Source organism: Carettochelys insculpta, chromosome 1 (genome assembly GCF_033958435.1).
Source record: "Carettochelys insculpta isolate YL-2023 chromosome 1, ASM3395843v1, whole genome shotgun sequence".
Lineage (NCBI taxonomy): Eukaryota > Metazoa > Chordata > Testudines > Carettochelyidae > Carettochelys > Carettochelys insculpta.
In genome coordinates, this window is record NC_134137.1 from 289052767 (window position 1) to 289074803 (window position 22037).

At 41.3% G+C, this 22037-nt stretch overlaps 1 protein-coding gene across 8 annotated transcripts in view; it reads left to right on the top strand.

Annotated features, from left to right (window-relative positions):
* ANKS1B (ankyrin repeat and sterile alpha motif domain containing 1B) overlaps positions 1 to 22037 on the top strand; it is a 908578-nt gene that overhangs the window by 146655 nt on the left and 739886 nt on the right. For all 8 annotated transcript variants that reach the window (XM_075011319.1, XM_075011325.1, XM_075011335.1 and 5 more), the window contains exon 3: positions 12847 to 13003. In XM_075011319.1, coding sequence (XP_074867420.1) covers positions 12847 to 13003 — 157 coding nt within the window. The remainder of the gene's footprint in view (positions 1 to 12846; positions 13004 to 22037) is intronic.

Genomic DNA, 22037 nt, shown 5'->3' on the forward strand with positions numbered 1-22037 from the left:
TGCCCGATTAGCATAAGGTCACATGATTTGGAGTCTGGAAGACGATCTTCCAGACTCTAAAACAGCGTGTAGAAGTGCGGCCCCTGGGGGGTCTTTTTGGGAAGAAGGGGCCTCCGGAAGGAGGACTCCCTTCCGGAAGACCCCCTGAGGGAGTCGCTTCTAAACGTTGTTTTGGAGTCCAGAAGAATGTCTTCCAGACTCCAAATCATGTGACCTTATGCTACTGAGGTGTGGGGAATTTACATCCATGCCTAATTAGCATATTTCAGGCTGTTTATTATCATGCCATTTTCGGAGAAAGTGGCATGTGTAGAAACGGCCTTGGAAAGCTTGTTCTGCCTGAAAGGGAAAACCTCTACCACAGGAAGGGTGTCAAGTAGAGGAAGACTCCCGAGACTGGTGATTACAAGGATAGGTCTGTTTAGAGGGAGATAGTAGCAAACACTGCCTTTCTTGATATTGCCTGAACCAGGTACAGAATGAGTGTTACCAAAAAGGGTGTGTATGCGATTCTAATCCAGGACTGGGCAATAATTTTTCATGGAAGTCCACTCCAAGATTTTGCTAAGTGGTCAAGGACACTTCTGTGGAATGGGTGTGGGGTCTGAGAAGGAGTTTGGATGGAGGAGGGGGTTTGTGGCCTGAGGTGGGCCTTTGAGGCTACAGGGTCTGGGAGGTGGTATGGTTGCAGGAGAGGATTCTAACCTGTGGTTGGGATGTAGGAGTGGATGCAAAGTCAGAGAGGGAGTTGTGACCTGGGGCAGTGGGGAGGAGGGTGCAGAAGGTTAGGGTTGTGACCTGAGGCAGAAGATTGAAGTGCAAGTTGTGGGGGGAGGTATGAGGCCAGGACAGGATTCTGGTCTAGGGAGAGGTGTAGGAGTGGGTGTAGGGTTTGGGAGGGAGTTGGGCTGCCATGCCAGAATCAGGCTCTGGCCAGGAGGCATTTACCTATGCAGCTTCTGGCCAGTAGCACTCACAGGCAGGTTCCCTGCCTACCAGCAGCCCCAGCCCACTAGCTGTTTCATGTGGCTCTCCATGCTGAGTGGGAGAGGGCTTTCTTGGATGCCAAACCCCCAACAAAATCTTTCATCTCCCATGGGCCAGTTTTGTGTGCTAACCTGAGCCCCCAGCAAAACCTATCAGCACCTTTTGGCCAGAAATTGACCAATGGGAGCTAAGAAATTATACTGCAGATTCCGCCCCCAGTCATAGAGGCCAGATGTGGGCTGATTTAAAAGATTTGATGGGGTGAATTCAGCCCCTGGGCTCTATCTTGACCACCTCTGCTCTAATCCCAATCAGGGTACTAAAATACCTGTCAACAAGGTGACACCATTAGATCACAGTCCATCTCTGCAGCCCTATCAAAAATGTTTCCATTGAAGAAATATGAAAATCTGCCACATGGGCTTTGGTTCACACCTTTTCTAAATATTCTGTTCTAGTTCATACTTCTGGGGTATTTGTCTCCCACAGTTCCGCAGTTTGCAGTGATTCTTAAATCTAGGTCTGAGGCACCCATCTCTTTAGAGGGTGTTGTTTGGAACTCATCTGAAAAGGAGCACCAGTGAGGGCAATACTTTAAGAAAAAGAGATTACTTACTTGATACAGTTATTGGAATTCTTTGAGATGTTTATCCCTATGGATGCTCCTCTACCTACCTCACGTTCCCTCTGCTTCAGTGTCTTTGAATTGTGGCCATTGCAATAAATAAAGAACTGAGGACAGTTCGTCTGACACTGCTGTATATACACAAGCTATGGGCACAAAGATAGTGTGCTACCAGAAGTCTCAAATCAAAGGCGCACAAGCATGAGTAAAGCACTCATTGTCAAAGAACTCCAACTTAATGTACAAAGTAAGTATCCTCACCATCTTAACATGGATGAAAACAGTCTAATAAATTGACTTAGCAAAATATTTGCATTAAACTCTTTTTCCATGTTGCATATTTACAGAAAAATTTCTAAGATTATGTGAAACAAAACAAGCAGTCCAGTAACACCTTAAAGACTAACAATTTTATTTATTAGATTATGAGCTTTCATGGGAAAGACCCACTTCTGCAGATTCTGTAGCAGAATCATGAGACTACATGGTTAGTACTGAAGCGACAGTATCATGAGTAACAAATTAGAACAGGGAAATGGGAGCCAGAACCAGAGTTCTGGATTCTGTTTTGGTTCTTCCACTGTCTCTTTTTTCACTGTAACCCTCATTTGTATTGTGAATATTAACCCTGTCATATCTTCTCATAGTTTGAAGAACATTTGGGAATCCTGACTGGATATAAGGGCCAGATCCAAAGCCTACTGAAGCTAATAGAAAAACTTGCATTGGCTTCAGTGGCCTTTGGGTTTGACCTAAATAAAATAGCATACACCCAGAATAATTGTGTAGTCTATGATATTCACAATTCATGACACTGTTGGCGAGACACAGGTGAAGTAATGTAGGAAAGACTGGATATTTATCATGCTATTAATTCCATTACACAAACCTTCCATTTCTCTAATATTGCCGTAGACCATATTCATCCTGCAATCTATGAGTGATAATTTTATTTTTAAATTAACGGACATAAGAACAAATGATGTAAATCATCCAAGTTTTACTCCTGGAGCTAGATTCAGAATAGTCAATTACTATAATTTGTCTCCCTGGAATTTGCCCAAAATAATTAATGTAGGCCACAAAACTCTGTCTCTCTGAAAAAACAGAAACATCATGAGCCTTTTATGATTTATTTCTTGTGCAACTCTGTATTTCCAGTTGTGAGAAGACCAAGGCTTAGCTTGCAAAAACTGCCCAGTTTTTCAGTCTGGCTGTGACTATTTCAGAAAATATGGTAGTATTGAACACAAACTGCCAGTTTGGTACTTTAAAAAGTGAAAATCTGAGCACAAGCATAGATGTTGCTACGATATCCAGAACCAGCCATAGATTTCAGACTAAACATAGTAACATGCTAATATTCTGGAACATAAGGAGGGTATGTGGTATCATTAGGTCTATTTACATTTTCTATTTAGCTAGTGTTTTTATATCTTACACTTTTTAAGAGATTATTTTCAAGCTATTCATTGTTGGCTTTACTCTGCTTCCATTGAAGTGAAAGTCAGGTTTACAGCAAAAATAGTTAGAATTTTAAACTTAAAAGTTGGTATGGACACAGGGCACAATTCTATGAGGTATAAGTACCTCCTGAGAACTGCAGAGCACCCACAACTCCAGATGACTTCAAAATCAAATCTGAGCATGCTCATTATAATTTGGTAAGATTTAGGAACAGCTAATGAGGCCTCAGTCTCTCCATAACCACTCTTGGGAGATCACAATGCACATTTATCCCATCCATTTTGACAGGCAAGTGGACAGCTGCTTTCCTGAGCAAAGGAGGAGTGTCTGGTGGGGAGTAAAATAAAACATGAGGGAAATTGTAAATACACGTTGAATCTCTTATCCAGCACCCTCAGGACCTGACAGGTGAGAAATCAGAGAATTTGCTGGATGCCAGAGAGTCAATATTGTCTAGCACATTACTAACACTTCCACGGCTTACTGGGCTCTTAGATGACATTTTAGAGGTAAAATACAGCTAAATAACAGCACAGAACACTGAGAGTCAAGACTCACGGATATAAACAAACTTTATGTGACTGTGAGAAACTTGGCTACACCTATGATAAGTGGTCATCTGGCTAACTAAAATCAGTCTGGATTACAGATGTTGCTGAACGAAAGAGTTATGGATTAGAGTGGTTCAACCTGTATCACTCTGAAACATGTTTCCAAACAGTTCAAAAATATTGCCTTCCCTTTCAACGGGACAGATAACAAAACAAAGTGCAATCTTGTGACCCTGTCATTGAGGGTATCTGGATATTTGTTACATTCAGTAGCAGTATCCAAAAACTCAGCTCTTACCATTTTTTAAATTAAATATCATTGTTCTAACAAAAGTGTGTTCACTATGTAAACCTATTATAAACAGTATCCAGCTAGCCAAACAAACAAACAAACAAACAAACAAATTCAGCTACCTGCCGGTGCGGAAATTAACGCTTTCCTCTCCCATTAATCTGAGTAAATTTCTTTGTGAATTTCACGTGTTAATGACAAGATTTTATGGTAAAACTAATCATGTCTTTTTTTGCTGTTAATTTTAAATAGCAAAAGATACTGAACAGCAAAAAAGTACAGTAAAATTTTTGAGTTAGTTGAAAATTAAAATTAAAAATAGTACATAAAATAGCATTCTCTACAGCAACATTAATTGGTTCTGTTGCAGATATATTACATTATCTATTTCTGCCTTTTTCTGGTTAAGCCTGTAGGTTATAATAAATATATTACTATTTACTTTAAAATATACAGGATGCACAATGAAGCTCAATAAACATTGTTCCTGGAGTCTAAGGCTATGTCTACATGGCGAGGTTGCTTCAAAATAATATATGCAATTATTTTGAAATTCCTTACTTTGAACTTGATTCCATCCAAATGGCACTGGAGTTCAGAGTAAGTGGCTATTTTGAAAATTCAAGTACCAGAACTACTGCACTTGAAACAACAGTGCTATTTCGAGCGTGGGGAAAAGTCACGATGTTGCTCTATCCCAAAATAGCAATTATCGTGCAGACATAGCCTAAATGTTAGTATTTTCTGATTGTTTGTTTGTGATTTTAATATGTACCTTTAATATTGCTTTCATATGGTTTTTCACATTTATATAGAACATTTCTGTTAAACTGCTTTAAAGCTATTTTTTAACTTTAGTCCATGACCTCTGATTTTTTTTGTCCTGTCAATACAGCTTTTCTCCTATTGGTTTCATGCCATCCACAATTCATGCTTTTCAAATGAGCTGTTAAAAAGACATCTATTCTTTACATTTTGGTAAATATCAGTAGGAAGTTAAGGTCACCTTGGCATTTTTGAAAGAAAAGATAACAAACAAATTTGCATATCAAAGTCTATTTTAGTAGAAGAAGAAATGTTGGCCAGGACAGTGATTATTTACCACTGAATGCATAATAGGTACTATATTTGACCTCATAATCACAGCCCTATTCGTAGAAAACTCAGTGCTTTGTGAAGTGTGTAGGGATACCTAGAATATGATAAACGCATTAAAATCAAATTCAAAACTATTCTATTATACTTTTTTACTAGTTGGTTCTACCACTGCTGTCAATGTTCTCTTCTGTACCTTTTATATCTAACCAATGATCTTTTTATTACCAGTGTGCATCATAGTGTACTACAGTCTTGTAGTAGATTAATGTCACTTGGGGGATGATATAATACATTCCATTAATATGTCATTTATAGCATTTGATATTTCTACTGCATGTCCTTATTTTCTGTTTGTAACTCTTCTTGGATATGGCTTTTTAAATCACTCTCATGTCTTTTTCTTGACAGAGTTTAGTAAAGAGTATATTCTTTAGGAAACTTTCCCCCCTAGACCTCAATAATTTGTATTTGATACAAATGTAAAACCTGCTCTAACTATGCTCATAAATATTCATTTGATTTGGCAAAAACAAAAGTACCTGTATAAAATATTTGTTTACTACTGCATCTTAGTTGTATTTTGATTATAGAATAAGTATTGGACCTATTCATATTGCTTTAGCTCCACATTCAATATCTTGTATGTTTTTTACATTTTTACTAGTACAGTCTGCTACCCTTTAAAAATGTAGCTTGTATTATATTTTTTCATTTGAATGTCTCTACTGTAGCCATTAGCTCCTTGGTTAACTATGCTCATCAGACACTTGAGGCAGTCTGAGGCACATTTTTGTTAGATGTCAAAATGTTGGCTGCCTAAGGATATGTCTGCACTAGAAGATTAGGCTGAATTTGTTAAGGTTGATTTTCTAGCACCCAGTTTTATAAAGTCAGTGGGTGCATGTCCACACTTGTACAGAAAGTCAACGGAATGTGTCCCCATTAAGTTTGCTATGTTTGACTTTGTCAGCAATACACTGTGGGTACATATCCCACAGTTCCTGCTGCCCAGTCACATTGGATTTTTCTCTCAGTGTCTGATGGGACAAAAATGTGCTACAGGTGGTTGTGAGTGTGTGATGTAAGCATCCCTTAATAAACTTCACCCTCCCCTTCCCTTTGGAAAACAACAGGAAAAAGTTTATTTGCGACTTTTTTACATATCCTTGAGGACGCCATTGCAAGGCTAGCATGAAGCCCATGCAGCTTAATAGTCCTGCGGAAACTTGTATAAGCACATCATGCACTGTGTTGTGATATGTTTGGGGCCTAAGGAGCCTAGAGAGTGATGAAGTCTACCAGGAGGAAACAGATATATATGAATATAAGACACTGGAGAAGAAGAATGAGGAGACGCAGACTACACTGGATGCTTTGTACACAGAGGAGTGCTGGTTCTGGTGCCATCAAACAAGCTCAGCTTGGTGGAACTGCATTCTTCTGCAGGTATGGGATGATCAGCAGTGGCTACAAAACTTCCAAATGCATAAGGCCCAATACATAAAACTTTCTGGAACCCTGAAGCCCTGTGATACCAAAATGAGACCTGCTTTGACAGTGTGGCAATAGCTCTGCAGAAGCTTGCAACTCCAGACAGCTATTGGTCAGTGGGCAAATCAGTTCAGACTGGGCAAATCTACAGAGGGGGCTGCTGTCATCCAGGTAGCCAAGGCAATCAATGCCCTTCAGCTATGAAAGACCATGACTTTGGGAAATGTGCTGGATGTAGTGGATGGTTTTGCTGTGATGGAGTTCCCTAATTGCAGTGGGTCAATAGGTGGAAAGCACATCCCTATCACGGCACAAGACCACCTTGCCACAGAGTACATAAACCTCAAGGGTTACTCCTCCATGAAGTTTCAGGCATTGGTGAATCTCAAGGGCTGTTTCACTGACGTCAATGAGGGATGGTTGGGAAAGGTACATGACGTGCGTCTTTAGGAACTGTGGTGTGTTTAGAAAACTGCAGAATGGTATTTTGTTTCCAAGACCAGAAAATCACCATTGGAGATGTGGAGATGCCAACAGCGATTCTGGGTGACCACCTTACCCCTTGGTTTATGAAGGCAGCCTGGACTGCATTAAGGGGCAGTTCAAATACAGGCTGAACAAGTGCAGAATTATAGTAGAATGTGCTTTTGGCCATTTAAAAGTCAAATTCAGGAACCTCCTGATCTGGTTAGATCTCAGCGAAGGCAACATTCCCCAAATGGTGGCAGCTTGCTGTGTGCTTCACAATTCATGTGAAAGCAAGGGGAAAAATTGGCTGGAGGGCAGAGGCAGGTCATCTGACCAGTAATTATGAGCAGCCAGACACCAAGGCTATAAGGAAAGCACAGTAAGGGCCACTGTTAATCAGGGAGGCTTTGAAAAATACCCTTATGAATGACAGACAACAACATGACAGTCATGTCTGTTGCTCTTAAGCAGATGCCCCTGCATGCTGTGTGCTTGCCTGAAAAGCTTGTAAACTGCCCACTCTCAACTCATGCAATAGACACACTGTGATTTTTATTTCAGCTTAAATCATTTTTATTCAGGGGACACTAAAAGAGTTCATGGCAGAGGCTTCAGGGGTAGGTAAGCAAGGGCATTTTGTCATCACATGTGGGGGAATATCAGCCTTCTACTCTCAGAAGCATCCCTGGGAGTGGAACGCAAGGCTTCCCTTGAATTTCCCCCCTGCATTCTGGGGTGCTGAGGAGGGGAGATTAGGGAACGTGTTGAGGATGGCATGTGGTGGTTCATGGATTGCAGTAGGGCTCTGTGCTCCTGTACCAGGGATTGCAGGAGCTCTGGTTCTGCCTCATCTGCTGCAACATCTCCTCCTGGGTTTCCATTTTATGCTCTGTGCTCTTTCCTTGCCTCATGATCCACTCTATTATCTTCCAGCATGGTTCTCCTCCATGGGTTTAATTATTTCCTCTCCTTCTGAGCGACCTCCATTTGCTCCCTGAACATATCTTTCCACTTTCATTTTCTCCTGTGGATCTGTGCCAGTTACACATCTCGGGGGGCGGGGGGAGGGAGGAAGCTAGCATTGATGACAGAGACCACTGTTAAGCACACTGCAACAAACCATAAGTGAAGGCCAGACATTAAGGAGATACATTTACAGTAGATAAGTTTAACAACATACAAAGGAAGCTCATGACTGAAGCTCGGTGAAAGACAGTAGACATGTATTCCCTGCAATGACAAAGTTGGGCTTTTAAGGGTCCTTTGGACATCAGGTACATAGGGATCTTAAGGGACATGCTTCGCTTCCGGCCATGGTAAGGCACAAATCGGGGGCATGCTTTCAAGCCTGTTATTAAAAATCAGTTTCTGCAGATGTGCACACTGCAAGAGGATTTGGGTGGGTTGGTAGGGGAAGTGGCAGTGGTGGTCAGTGCATATGTCTTGCTGTCTCAGTCACTGCTTTATCTAACCCCACCCCCACCCATGTGGCTGGGACATATTGCAGCCAGACAACAAAGTAGATCAAAAAAGCGATCTGCTATGTTGACAGAGAGCCACCAGACTGCTCTCGTGACAGAATGGCCAAACAGAAGCCCAGCAGACAGGGCTGTCTGGTGACCCAGAAACCCTGTCTGTCATCAGAGGGCAGCCCAGAGTGTCCACATGGATTTTTTGTCAATGGATTATAGAATCATAGAATCATAGGACTGGAAGGGGCCTCAGGAGGTCATCTAGTCCAGCTCCCTGCTTCAAGCAGGATCAGCCCCCACTAAGTCATCACAGCCAGGACCTTGTCAAGCTGGGACTTAAAAACCTCAAGGGATGGAGAATCCACCACCTTTCTAGGCAACACATTCCAATGCGTCACAACCCTCCTGGTGAAGTAGTTTTTCCTAATATCGAACCTATACCTCTTTCTCTTCAACTTCAGACCATTACTCCTTGTTGTGCCATCTGACACCACTGAGAACAGTTTCTCACCCTCCTCTTTACAGCTCCCCTTCAGGAAGTTGAAGACTGCTATTAAATCACCCCTTAGTCTTTTCTTCTGTAAACTAAACAAGCCCAAATCCCTCAGCCTCTCCTCATAGGTCTTGTGCTCCAGCCCCATAATCATTTTTGTTGCCCTCCGCTGAACCTGCTCCAGCACATCCACATCCTTGTTATACTGGGAGGCCCAAAACTGGACACAATATTCCAGATGTGGCCTCAGCAGTGCCGAGTAAAGGGGAACAACTACTTCTCTAGCTCTGCTCGAAATGTTTCTCCTAATGCACCCTAGTATGCCATTAGCCTTGGCTACAAGGGCACACCATTTACTCGTATCCAGCCTTTCATCCACTATAATCCCTAGGTCCCTTTCCATCGTACTGTTGCTGAGCCCATTGGTCCTCAGCCGATAACAATGCTTGGGATTCTTCTGCCCCAGGTGCAGGACTCTACACTTCTCCTTGTTGAACTGCATCAGATTTCTTTTGGCCCAGTCCTCCAATTTATCCAGGTCACTCTGGATTCTCTCTCTACCCTCCAAAGTATCTACCTCTCCTCCCTAGTTTTGTGTCATCTGCAAACTTGCTGAGGGTGCAATCCAGTCCGTCATCCAGGTCATTAATAAGGATGCTGAACAACACCGACCCCAGAACCGAGCCTTGCAGCGCTCCGCCTAAAACTGATCGCCATCCAGATATTGAGCCATTGACCACTACCTGTTGGGCCCGATCATCAAGCCAGCTTTCTATCCATCTTATAGTCTCAGGATCCAATCCATATTTCCTTAACTTGTGGGCAAGTATGTTGTGGGAGACTGTATCAAAAGCTTTGCTGAAGTCAAGGTATATCACATCCACTGACTTCCCCATGTCCCCAGAAACTGTTACCTCATCATGGAAGCTAATCAGATTGGTCAGACAGGACTTGTCCCTGGTGAATCCATGTTGGCCAATTTTGATCACTTTCCCCTCTTCCAAGTTCTCCAAAATGGATTCCCTCCATTATTTTCCCAGGGATTGACATAAGGCAGACCTGTCTATAGTTCCTTGGATTGTCCTTCTTTCCTTTTGGAAAGATGGGCCATACCTTTGCCTTTTTCCAGCCATCCGGGATCTCTTCCGATCTCCAAGAGTCTTCAAAGATATGTTGAGAGAGGTGTTCTGCCTTGTGGGGGAGAGGCAGAAATCTGTCAGCAAAAGTGCTTTATTCTGTCATTTTGTCAACAAATCTTTCTAGTGTAGAGAGTTTCTGAGATCTTTGCATATATGTCTGCATTTCTTTTGTTGCACCATGGTTTCACCAGCATGGATACATCCCCCCACCCACAGCAATGAGGTCCTGGATCTCCTGCATGCTCCATGCTGGAGCTCATCTGCAACCCTGAGAATTCATGACCAGATTTGCTGCTCACGTGTGCTGCCTGCTCCACTCACCACACTGGCAAAACAGGAAATGATTTCAAGTTTTCTTGGTCTGTTTCCTGCACATCTGGGGAATAGTGGAGCTAAAAGTGATGGCTCTACTGGTCACTTTGGAGCACTGGGGGACAAATCAGGAGGCCAAGAATGTTGAATTTCACAGCGCTCCATCTCCACTACCCTAAGGTCAATCATAGAAGGTCAAGTTTGGTGTTACTCCTCATGAAAAGTAGGATTACAAAAGTTGACCCTAGGAGTTTTTAAAATTGATGAAATGACCCCTGTAGCAAGGACACAGCACTTTTTCCAGTGGCCTCTTCCTCTCCCAGGCTGCGTCTACACTAGCAAATTTAAACAAAAAATAAAGGGGGATCTTCTGAAAGAACCTGCGAAGCGACTGCACACAAAATGTGCTTTTGATCCATGGCTACATCTATACTAGAGTGATCTTTCAAAAGAAGTTCTTCTAAAAGATCTCTTCCAAAAAAACTTCTTTTGAAAGAGCATGTCCACGCACAAAAAAGCAGATCAAAAATCACTCTGCTCTTTTGTTAGAGAGCATCCACACAGCCTCCACTCTTTTGAAGTGGGTCAGGGATCAAAAAATCCCGCACCATGAGGACAGCTGTTTTTAAAAAAGGGCCACCAGGGTGTCTCCACAGTTTTTTTCCCGAAAAAATCTTTCGGAAAAAGTATCGGAGAGGTAGCCATTTTAGTCTGTATCTTCAAAAACAACAAGAAGTCCTGTGGCACCATATAGACTAACAGATATTTTGGAGCATAAGCTTTCATGGGCAATGACCTGCAAAGGCACTCTTCCTCATCTGGGAGAGGAAGAGGGATGCCAGAAAAAAGTGCTGCATTTTTTCAATTTTAAATCAAAAGCACACCAGAAAAAGTGCTACGTTCATTCAGTTTCAGATTGAAAGAGCCCATTTTGTGTGTAGACACTCTGCGAGCTCTTTCGGAAAAGTCCTGTTTTTTTTATGAAAGAACTTGCTAGTGTAGATGCCTTTTTTTAGAAGATTAATTCAGAAAAAAAACATGTGTAGACACTCTGGGGCCCCTTTTTTGGAAAGAGCAGTCCTATGGTGCTGTATTTTTTGATCCCCGACCCGTTTTTTGAAGGAGCGGGGGCTGTGTGAATGCTCTGTATTGATAAGAGCAGTTTAATCTTTAAATCTGCTTTTTTGTGTGTGGATGTAGTCTTTCAAAAGAGGTTTTTTTGGAAGGCCTCTTCTGGAAGATCTTATTTAAAAAGATCGCTGTAGAGTAGACGCGGCCATAGAGACCACAGCTATTTCATTATGGTTTATTTTTGCCTGCATTTTTAGTCAAGGCCTAAGTTCTTAATGTATTAAATAATGTTTTTGTAGTCCGTTTGAAAGTACTCCTAAGATTTTTGATACATGGCAGCTTTTAAAGACCCAGTGTGCTCTTGTCCAGAACTTTCTTTCTTAGCTGATGGGTGTAGTTAACATATTAATTATTGAGGGATGCCAAAAAGTCATTCTGCAAGAAGACCAATTGACAGGTAAGACACAACTGGTTTATTTTTTAGCATACTTACTAACTCTAGCTTATACCTTATTGTTTTTAAGCAGAACTTCCTGATGAAATTAATATGGAATTTTGTTTTTAAATTAGTGGCTTAATATAGCACCTTATATTTAGTCTCTTATTACATAAAGTATGGTAAATCCCTATAATATATAGTTTAAAAATGCTAACAGAAACCAGATATAGATGAAAAAATAATAATGTTGTTTTGTCCCTCATTGCTCTTGGGAGATGGAAAACAAGAAACCAAAAATAAAAACAGGATTTTCAGGGAGATTAGTAAACACCTTAGTATGCTATCATTAGGTGATCTCTTTCAATAGGACTCAGTGAAGGCAAGGTAATGAAGATGTTACTCTACCAACAGTAACTCTTGTATTCAAAATGAACTGCTTTCCAAAATGACCCTCTCTCCTGTGCTGTGCTTCAGATTTCAATTTATAGCAAGACTTTTGAAGTGGGGAGGAACTAAAGGGATGGGACCCTTACACCTTCATTCTGTGTAAATCTGGAAGGAGATGCATGTGTTCGCTTACTGTTACCTACTTTTAAAAAAAATTCTGTGACACACATGGAGGGGTCCATGTATCCTAGAGTGTATCTCTGTGGATGCAATGAATTAAAAGAACCAAAGTTACGGTCAGTAAGTAACCCCTTTATTCAGTCATAAAAATAAAGAGCAAACATAAAATTCAGTAATATATAACATTTTGGCTATGTTTTGCAGTATGTAGTCAGTTCTTAGGCACATTAGTTTCACTAGGTTTGTTTGAATAATTGTGGGATTCAGCTCGTTGGTTAGTAAGAATAAACATTTTGACAATGTGTACAAACTTTATAAAACAAGTCGTCCTCTCAATTTTTAGCTTTTTTCCCTCCCTTCCCCCTGTTTTCCAGAGATGTAGTTCTCAAATTACTTCAGTATGAAGCATCAACTAATGTGGCTGATAACAAAGGTTATTTTCCTATACACTTGGCTGCTTGGAAAGGAGATGTAGATATTGTGAAGATTCTCATCCATCATGGGCCATCACACTCCAGAGTGAATGAACAGGTGAAGTGATTAAAAATCTTTGTTTATGTCATCAGAAAATAAAAGTAAGTATTGTTTAGCTTTGACAAAGCTATAGCTAGAGTCAGCAAAATATGTGTGTTTTCCAGGCAATTTAAGGCTCTAGAAAATTATTTCTGGGTTTGATAAAATCTTCCATGTTGTAGGTGCAGAATATGTTTTCTGTTGAATCAGACAACTATATTTATGGAAAATTTTATTAAACTATACTTAAGGAAGATTGAGACATTGCTATTTGTTTCTAGAGTTCTTTTGAAGGCATAACTTTAGCTTGTACTATACACTCAGCATACACTCAAGTACAGTAAGCAGCATACTCACATATTCACTTCCTTAAAGTAACTTTTTTGTTGTAAATTATAATATTTTCCTATTTTGAATATTTGGAATGTAACATCATATAAATGTACTGTGCAAACATATGTATTACAAGCAAATATATTACACATATATCTGTGAGTAGCAGGAGTTAAATAATCAATCTCTTCTACAGCTTGGCAAATTCTCGAAAAATATGGATATCATGAAAGATAGAGGACAGAGTCTGTGCAACAGGCTCCTAGCTGTTGATATAGATGCTGAAAGCCAATAGTTATACTGGTGGGATTCGTGGCCAGACAACAGCTCAGTCCATGTCAACTGAGCCCTAGGCTCAGGTGTTTTGCTTACCCACCAAAGTCTGTAAATTAGTCTGTGTAATGGCACTACTGATCAGGAAACCTCTTGATGCAGTGTAACTGATTCTCTGGATGCCCAGCTTATTCTGGAGTCCCTGATAATGCTTATCCATGCCCTGGATAATGCTCCAAATGTGCCAAACACCTGCATCAGTTTCCTGACCTCCAGATGCTTGTACTCTGACCATCCATCTTTGGATTTTGACCTGAATTTTGCCTCCAGTTGCGATGCTGATTTGGCTTTTTGTACAGACACTGATTTCAGTTTTGACCCCATCCTGTGCTTGAACCCTGGTTCCAGCGTTGGTCTTGTCCAAGTTCTGGCCTCCTGTGCTTGGCTTCAAACTCAGCTCAAGCCACAAGGCCTGACTAGATGGCACCAGCACCTGACAAGTATGAGACCAGTAGATTTACATGATTACCTTCCTGTCAAAGTGATGCACTCTTCTGTAGAGTGCTGAGGAAAGAGGTAGCTCAGTAGGTGGCAAGGAGGGCTACCTCAGTTTGAGCATTGCCTTTGTAAAACCTGTCTTGTGAGCTCAATCCTTGAGGAGGCCATTTAGAAGTCAGAGGCAAATTGAAAAAAAAAAAACAACTTCTATAGAAAGTGCTTGGTCCTGCTGAGAGCACAGGGGACTGGACTTAATGACCTCTCAGAGTTCCCTTTCAGCTCTGTGAGAGATGTACATCTTCATATTTAATTTAAAAAAGAAATAAGCAATGCAACCTCTATGGCTGTACTTATTCACCCTCTTGAAGAGACTTCTCTGTCTTCCATATCTCCCTGGTTCTTCGTCAGTGCATGCTAAGAATTAGGGCTGACTGAAAAAGGTACATTTTCTTTTTCATGAAAACAATCAGAAAGAAATGGAAATTTTTAATTTCATTGTCTTGTGGGTTATTTTTATCAAAGCATTCAAAATTAACTAAATGAAAAATTTCATTTTGCTTCAATCTGAAAAATTGTATGTCTTCTTTGAGGGCAGGAGAGTTCTTCTTCTAGTGATGTCCCTATCGGTGCTACACTGTAGGTGTCAGGCCCAATTCTGGTGGCACAGATCAGAGATTTTAATAGCTGTAGCCAGCTGGACCTCACCTGCCCGGTTGGCATCTCACTCTGTTCAAGCCCTTTTTGTCACGTGCCTGGTTTGGCTCAAGCCAGTTCCTTTCAGCTGCCCCGGCCATGGATGGAGGTAACAATTCTCCTCTCCTCAGAGATATTTTCCTCTTAAATATGTGTTATAAACTTCTCCAGTTAGTTATAGTTAGTTAATCAGTTATTACTTAGTGTTAGTTAATCATTCGTTGTTTAAAAAAAACAGTTTTTACTTCATCATTATATTTCAGTAGTTAGTGGTTCCATTTTTTTTGTTAAAATGTTCTCCTTGAACTGTCAAACGTGATGGTAAAAAAAAAGAAGACTGATCTGCCTGCTTCCCCCAAGCTTCACAAATGTGACTCGTGCCCCAAGACAGTGCTGGTCTCCAAAGGCCATTCTTCATGCATTCATTGCTTGGGCAAAGCTCACGTTCCCCAGAAGTGCCCTCACTGTTCAAGAGTTACCATGAGGGCTCACTGGGACAGAGAGATGCAGCTTTGAATGATTTTGTTTGATAAAGCCCTGCAGCCGGTGAAATCATTAACAGGCTCAGACAGTGCTACTGCCCAGAAACAGAGAGCCTTGTCACCAGGCTCGCGCCCTTCAAAAAAGATGAGAGCATTGCCCACCAGGTCTCTGCTGTCCCTTTCAGGTATCAGGGTAGGCTGAGGCTTCCAGTACCATCCCTTCTTAAGTGAAGATGGTGACACCACCGAAGAGTGAAAAGCTGGTGCCCCCCCCTGCCAACAGCATGGGGCCAATTGCAACTGAAAGCAACCTCAGCACCAACCACAATGACCAAGCCAACCGTATCGACACCTTCAGCACCAACACTGACTAACCTGACATGACATTGTCAGCCCCAGCGTCACTCATTTTGGCACTGGCGATCTATATGATGCTGCAGGTCTCGGTATCGAGTGTGTTGGTAACCCCTTCAACACCAAAGAAAGCAGCCTCCAAGTCTAAAAAGTACCACAGCCCTATGCCGGATTCACTGTCACCAGTGTTTTCTCTGGTACCGTTGCCCTTGCCTCTGGCACTGCAGTCTCCAGTTTTGCCCTCCCACGCTGTACCATGCTTGGTTCCCTGCCCTTACCTTATCTACCACCACCATCTCCCTTCCTAGAGGAACTGGAACCTGGATATTATCATTACAGGCACATCTCTCTGTCACCTCCACCTTCATCCAGGACTTCATACAGGCATTTTTACCATCCTGTATTGCCTCGAGCATGACATTAGCATGACTACATGCATCATTACTCATCATGACAGTCCTCACCAGACAGATTTAGTCACCACTAATGACAGATGACCACTACTGTCACAGATCTCATCGCTATCATTGCTATAAACTGAGATCTTTCGAATGGTCGCCTTACCCGGGCAAATCTCCACAGGAACCTTCCCCTCCCTCCTACCTCTTCACTGCCCTCCTGTCTCCAAACCTCAAACTTTACCACCTCAGGGCCCACCTTCTGAGCTTGAGGAGGCACCAATCTCAGAGCTGGAACATGCCCTGCTGGACATGTCCCCAACAGACTTTTCCTCTCCTCCCCTGGATGAGGAGGCCATTCCAGGTGAAGTTTCTCCCCTATATGATCACAGACAATTTCAGTAGCTTTTTAAAAGGGTTGCTGCAGGCCAAGAAGTTCAACCTACTGAAGTGCAGGGAAAGCGACACTGACTTCTGAAGAACTTATGACCTGCCCAAAGCTCTAAAATAGCTATCTCCTTGGATGACTTTATACTAGAAGCTGTAGATGATATTTGGCAAATGCCTTCTTTGGCCCCACCAACAAACAAAAGGACAGACAGGAAGTAATTTTTCCTCTCAAAAGGCATGGAATTTCTTTTTATGCATCCCCAGCCTAACTCTCTAATCATGGATGCTGCACAACATGGATCAAAGACCCGACAAAACAGGAACACAATACGTATAAGGACAGTAAAAGATTGCATTTATTTGGAAGGAAAATGTATGCATCTGCCACATTTGTACGGCAAATGGCAAATTATGCGGCACACCCCTTTAATCATGATTTTGACAATTATACTAAATTGGCTACTCTTATGGACCATCTTCCAGACTCTAAAAACCCCAGACTCAAGACAGTTGTCCAAGAGGGATACACATCATCTAGAATGGGCTTCCAAAGGTCCACAACAACTGTGGTTGTGATGTGCAGAGCCTCCTGGTTACAAATGGCAGGAGTTCCCAGGGGCCTGCAAAATAAAGTGGAATAGTTACCCTTTGATAAATTTAAGCACTTTGCAGAAAAGACAAATGTATTCCACCATTTGAGTAAGGACTCCGTTACTCCCGCACTACCTTCTGTACCCTGAGCATGTACACACCACCATACCACCACTGAAGCTACCCACTATACGAGAGACGGTATGACTACCCATTTGCCAGACAATAACATCAGTCGCAACAGCGGGGTTTCAACCAGTTTTGATTTTGGCAGAGGCCTCAGAGATGCCAAAACCAGCCAATAAGCAGCAGAACTGACTCTTCAGTTGACAGCTACAATACCACTGCCTTTGTCTCAAATGCCCCTCCGTCAACACCCTCTTCCATCATGGACTCAGACCCTTTTTTGACCAGTGGTCAATGATCACATCAGATCAGTGGGTTTTAGAGATAATTTCGTCATGATGCCATCCCCTTCCTTTCCGTTCCACCACTCACCCTCCCACCCGATCCCTCTTCAGGGACCCCTCTCATGAGACTTTGTTGAAAAGCAAAGCATCTCCTTTCTGGTGAAGCTGTGGAGAGGGTACCACCTGAGTTCAAGGGAAGAGGGTTTTATTCTCACTACTTCCTTACTCAGAAGAAAAGAGGTGGATGGTGACCCATACTAGATATTTGCAATTTAAATCATTGTCTCCAGAAACAGCAATTCAAAATTGTAACTCTTGCCTCTATAATCTCTTCTCCAGACAAAGGTGACTGGTTTGTGGCCCTCGACCTTTAGGATGCCTATTTTCATATTACTCATCCCGCCCACAGGACATTCCTGTGATTTACCATGGGCAGGGATCATTTTTGGTATCAGGTTCTACCTTTCAGACTTACAACCACCCTGAGGGTATTTTCCAGAACTCTGGTGGTAGTAACAGTGCACCTACATTGAAAGGGAGTTATAATTTTCCCTTACCTAGATGATTGTTTGCTAAAAGGCTGTTCAGCAGAAACACTCACTATGATAAATGTTACCAGATAAACCTCCTACTCTCTGGGGCTTTGCATGAATGATCAAAAATCTACCCTCAAGCCCATCCATAGTTTGGAATTCATTGGTGCTCGACTAGGCACTACACAGCCTATCTACATCTCCAATGGTTTCAGGCTATTCAGGACTTAATTGAGATCATTATTCACAGCCCAATGGTAAATAATTACATGCCTGCAATTGCTGGGATACATGGCAGCTATGACATACAGAGTTCAACACACCAGATTACACTTCCGTTGTATTCAACCTTGGATACCCCCGCTAAGCATCATGTGCACAGAGTAGCAACACCACCATCCTATGTGTGAGATTCCTTGTGATGGTGGACAAATCAAGAGAACCAACTTGTGTGTCCTTTCATCAACCACAACCTTCACATATCAGAACAATGGACACCTCTCTATTAGGATGTGGGGGGCATATACACAAACGTTTGGCCCAAGGCTAATGCTCACCTTGAGAGATATCCCAGAGATATCCCTGAATATAAATCTTCTGGAACTCAGAGTGGTTTTCAATGCTTGCAGGCACTTCTGTGCACACATCCACAGAACAACAGTAAGAATATTCATGGACAACATTGCTAAGATGTATTACATCAATTGGCAAGTCAGAGTATGATCCCACTTTCTTTGTGTGGAAACAATTTGCCTCTGGAACTGGTGCATTCAAAACAATATCACATTGGTATCATTGTACCTTCCTGGTATCAACAACATTTTTGCTGACTCCCTCAGCAGACATTTTGTACCAGATTACAAGTGGGAGCTGCACGATGATGTCCTTCACCAAATCTTTCAATGTTGGGGATACTCCCGCATAGACCTCTTTGCAACCTATCACAAGAAATGCCACCAGTATTGTTCCAGAACAAGAGTGGGCCCAGGCTTTCTGGGCTATGCATTCCTCCTCATTAAGAGAGGACCACTCCTATATGCCTCCCCTCCTATAGCACACATTCCCCAAGATTCTACAAAAAGTCAAGATAGAAGGGGCCATGGTGATATCGGTAATGCCTGCATGGGTTCATCAGGTTTGTTTTCCATTTCTTCAAGGATATCGCCTTACCCTCCATACCCACTTCTCAACCTAATGGATCTCTTAACCCAGAATCAGATAAGCTTACTGCGTCATTACTAATCTCATACACTTCACTCATGGCATGGTTTCTAATTGGTTAAGTGCATCTGAGAACCTCTGTTCAAGCAAAGAGGTATCGATTCATGGTAGAAGACAAGCCACATGAATTACTTACCTTTCCGAGTAGAAGAAGTATGTCTCCTCATGTTCCTTGCACCAACCTGACTGAAACACAGCTCCTCTGCACACAATCCTTGAGTATGTCTTGCACCTGAAACAGATGGGTCTATCATTAGCATCACTGAAAGTACATCTTGCATCGATTGCAGCCTTTTGACATTCTATTGATGGCATTTCCTTGTTCTCCCACCCTCTTACAAAACATTTTCTCAAGGGACTTGCAAGCCTTTATCTCCCTTGGAGGCCTGTTCTCCCACCATGGAGCTTGGATTTGGTACTTTCAGTACTGGCTGGACCATCCTTTGAACTAATGGCAACTGTTTCCCTCCAAATGATGACCCTAAAAACACGTTTTCTTGCTTGCCAAAACATCTGCTCAAAGGGTTAGTGAAATAGCTACCCTGATGATGAGTCCACCATATACAGTTTTCAACAAGGAAGCAGTCGTACTACGGCCCCATCTGGCCTTCATCCCCAAGGTCTCGTCTGACTTTCATATCAACGAGCCAATTGTGTTACCCTCCTTCTATCTGCAAGCACATGCTTCAATGCAAGAAGCACTTCTTCATTCTCTGAACATCCGTAGAACACTGGCTTTCTATATAAACAGAACTAAGTCATTCCACAAGACAGACTGCCTGATAGTCTCGGTAGCCGACTGGTCCAAAGGTGATGCGTTACCTTCTTAAAGAATTGTGAAGCTCATTGCCTATTCTATTATATTGGGCTTATCTACACTACCACCTTCCTTTGAAGGAAGGATGGTAATTAGGGTGTTGGGAGTTTACTAATGAAGTTCTGCCGTGCATAGGCAACACTTCATTCAGCAAATTCCCCCCCGCGCCAAATTCCCTTTGGAGGAGTAGGGGGACTGCACTTCGAAGTACCGGTGGGTGAACCATGGCTAGACGCGTGCCAGTACTTCGAAGTTTAAAACTTTGAAGTTGCCGTGGGGGGAATTTGCTTAATGAAGTGCTGCCTGTGCACGGCAGAACTTCATTAGTAAACTCTTAACACCCTAATTACCATCCTTCCTTTTTGCATGGTTTGCATTAATATTTTCTTAAGATTTTCTGCACAAAGGAATAATTGTGCCCATGATTAAAAGTTGTTCATGTTATTTTTGTAATATACCCTTGTCGCATAGTTTATTGCAATGCTATGTCAAATAGATATTTTCGGAATGAAAATATTAAAGAACAGACCAAGAATCAAAGATATACAACAAATGAGATCAGCATGTCTTACCTAATAGTAACAGAGAGAAAGCCGTGCTAATCAATATACTACAAAAACAAAAAAGCAGGCCAGTAGCACTTTAACAAAATAATTTATTAGGTGATGAGCTTTCGTGGGACAAGACCCACTTCTTCAGACCATAGCCATACCAGAACAGACGCAATATTTAAGGCACAGAGAACCAAAAATAGTAATCAAGGTTGACGAATAATATTTTTATGATTTGTCAGCCTTGATTACTATTTTTGGTTCTCTGTGCCTTAAATATTGAGTCTGTTCTGGTATGGCTATGGTCTGAAGAAGTGGGTCTACCTAATAGTATCACATACACAAAATTTTAGTAATTAATATATTTAATATGTGATATTGTGAATAAGCAAAATATTCACTACATATTTAAAATATAATCTGCTGATATCATAGAAACATATGCAACATTTTAAGCTCTGAATGCCCCCTACTGTTCCAGTTATGTAAAACTGTGCCTAAAAGGCAGTAAGGAGGCCAACAATTGCATGACAATTATGGGGAAGAGGGAAATGTAGGGTAAGATCTCTCCAAAATTAACACAGATCAATTAGTATAGGTCAAATAATGTATAATTAGGATTAGTGAGGGCAATATTCATGTAGATATATTTTAGCTAATGTGAAAGGTATGTAGATTGAGTTCCAAAAAGTAAGAGGGTTAATACTGCAAAACTGAAAAATGTTTAAACTGAACTGATGGTAGAATCCTGAGAATGTTTAAACTATAGTTTTGCTTTAGATTGATTGGAGAATGAGAGAGCTAGATTTATTAAATTCCTTCATGTCAATATAAGCTCAGGCTAATACTTTCATAAATATATTTCCATCTATTTAGGTATTTCTTGTGAATATTATAATAATAATTCTCATAAAATATGTATTTATAATAAGAAGCCATAATGTGTATTTTTAAAAAGTTAACATGCACCAAAGGACAGTCACCAGATAGCTCAGTATATAAGTGCAAGTAGTAGTAGAAGAAAAGTGTGAAAGTCTTTTTTCCATTTATTGACAAAATAAAATAATTAACAAATTTAAAGAAATGATGTGGACACTGATGATGTTTCTAGGTAGTTCTCCTGTTTACACTCTCTAATTGTCTTTGTCGTTTTCTCTGCATGTGGTACAGGCTTTCCAGAACTTTATGCACTTAATTTATAGCATCATGCTTAAGTGACTTGGACTATATTTTTCATTAAAAGGTAATATGTTTCTGTAGTACCTGTTCAAAGTTTTATTATGAGATGAAGAAAACGATTGTGGATGTTCTTATTGCTGTAATAACGTGTTAATAATTAACATTTATTGGAGCCCCTGAATCATCAGAATGAGGTCTAGGTATTACATGTTGTTACTAATGTCACTCAGTGAATGCAAGGATTAAGACCCAGATAGGCTAAGAAAATGTCTTTTTTCTATTCTGTGTTTAATACAAAAAATTGTGCCCACGCTCCCCCACCAGAGTTC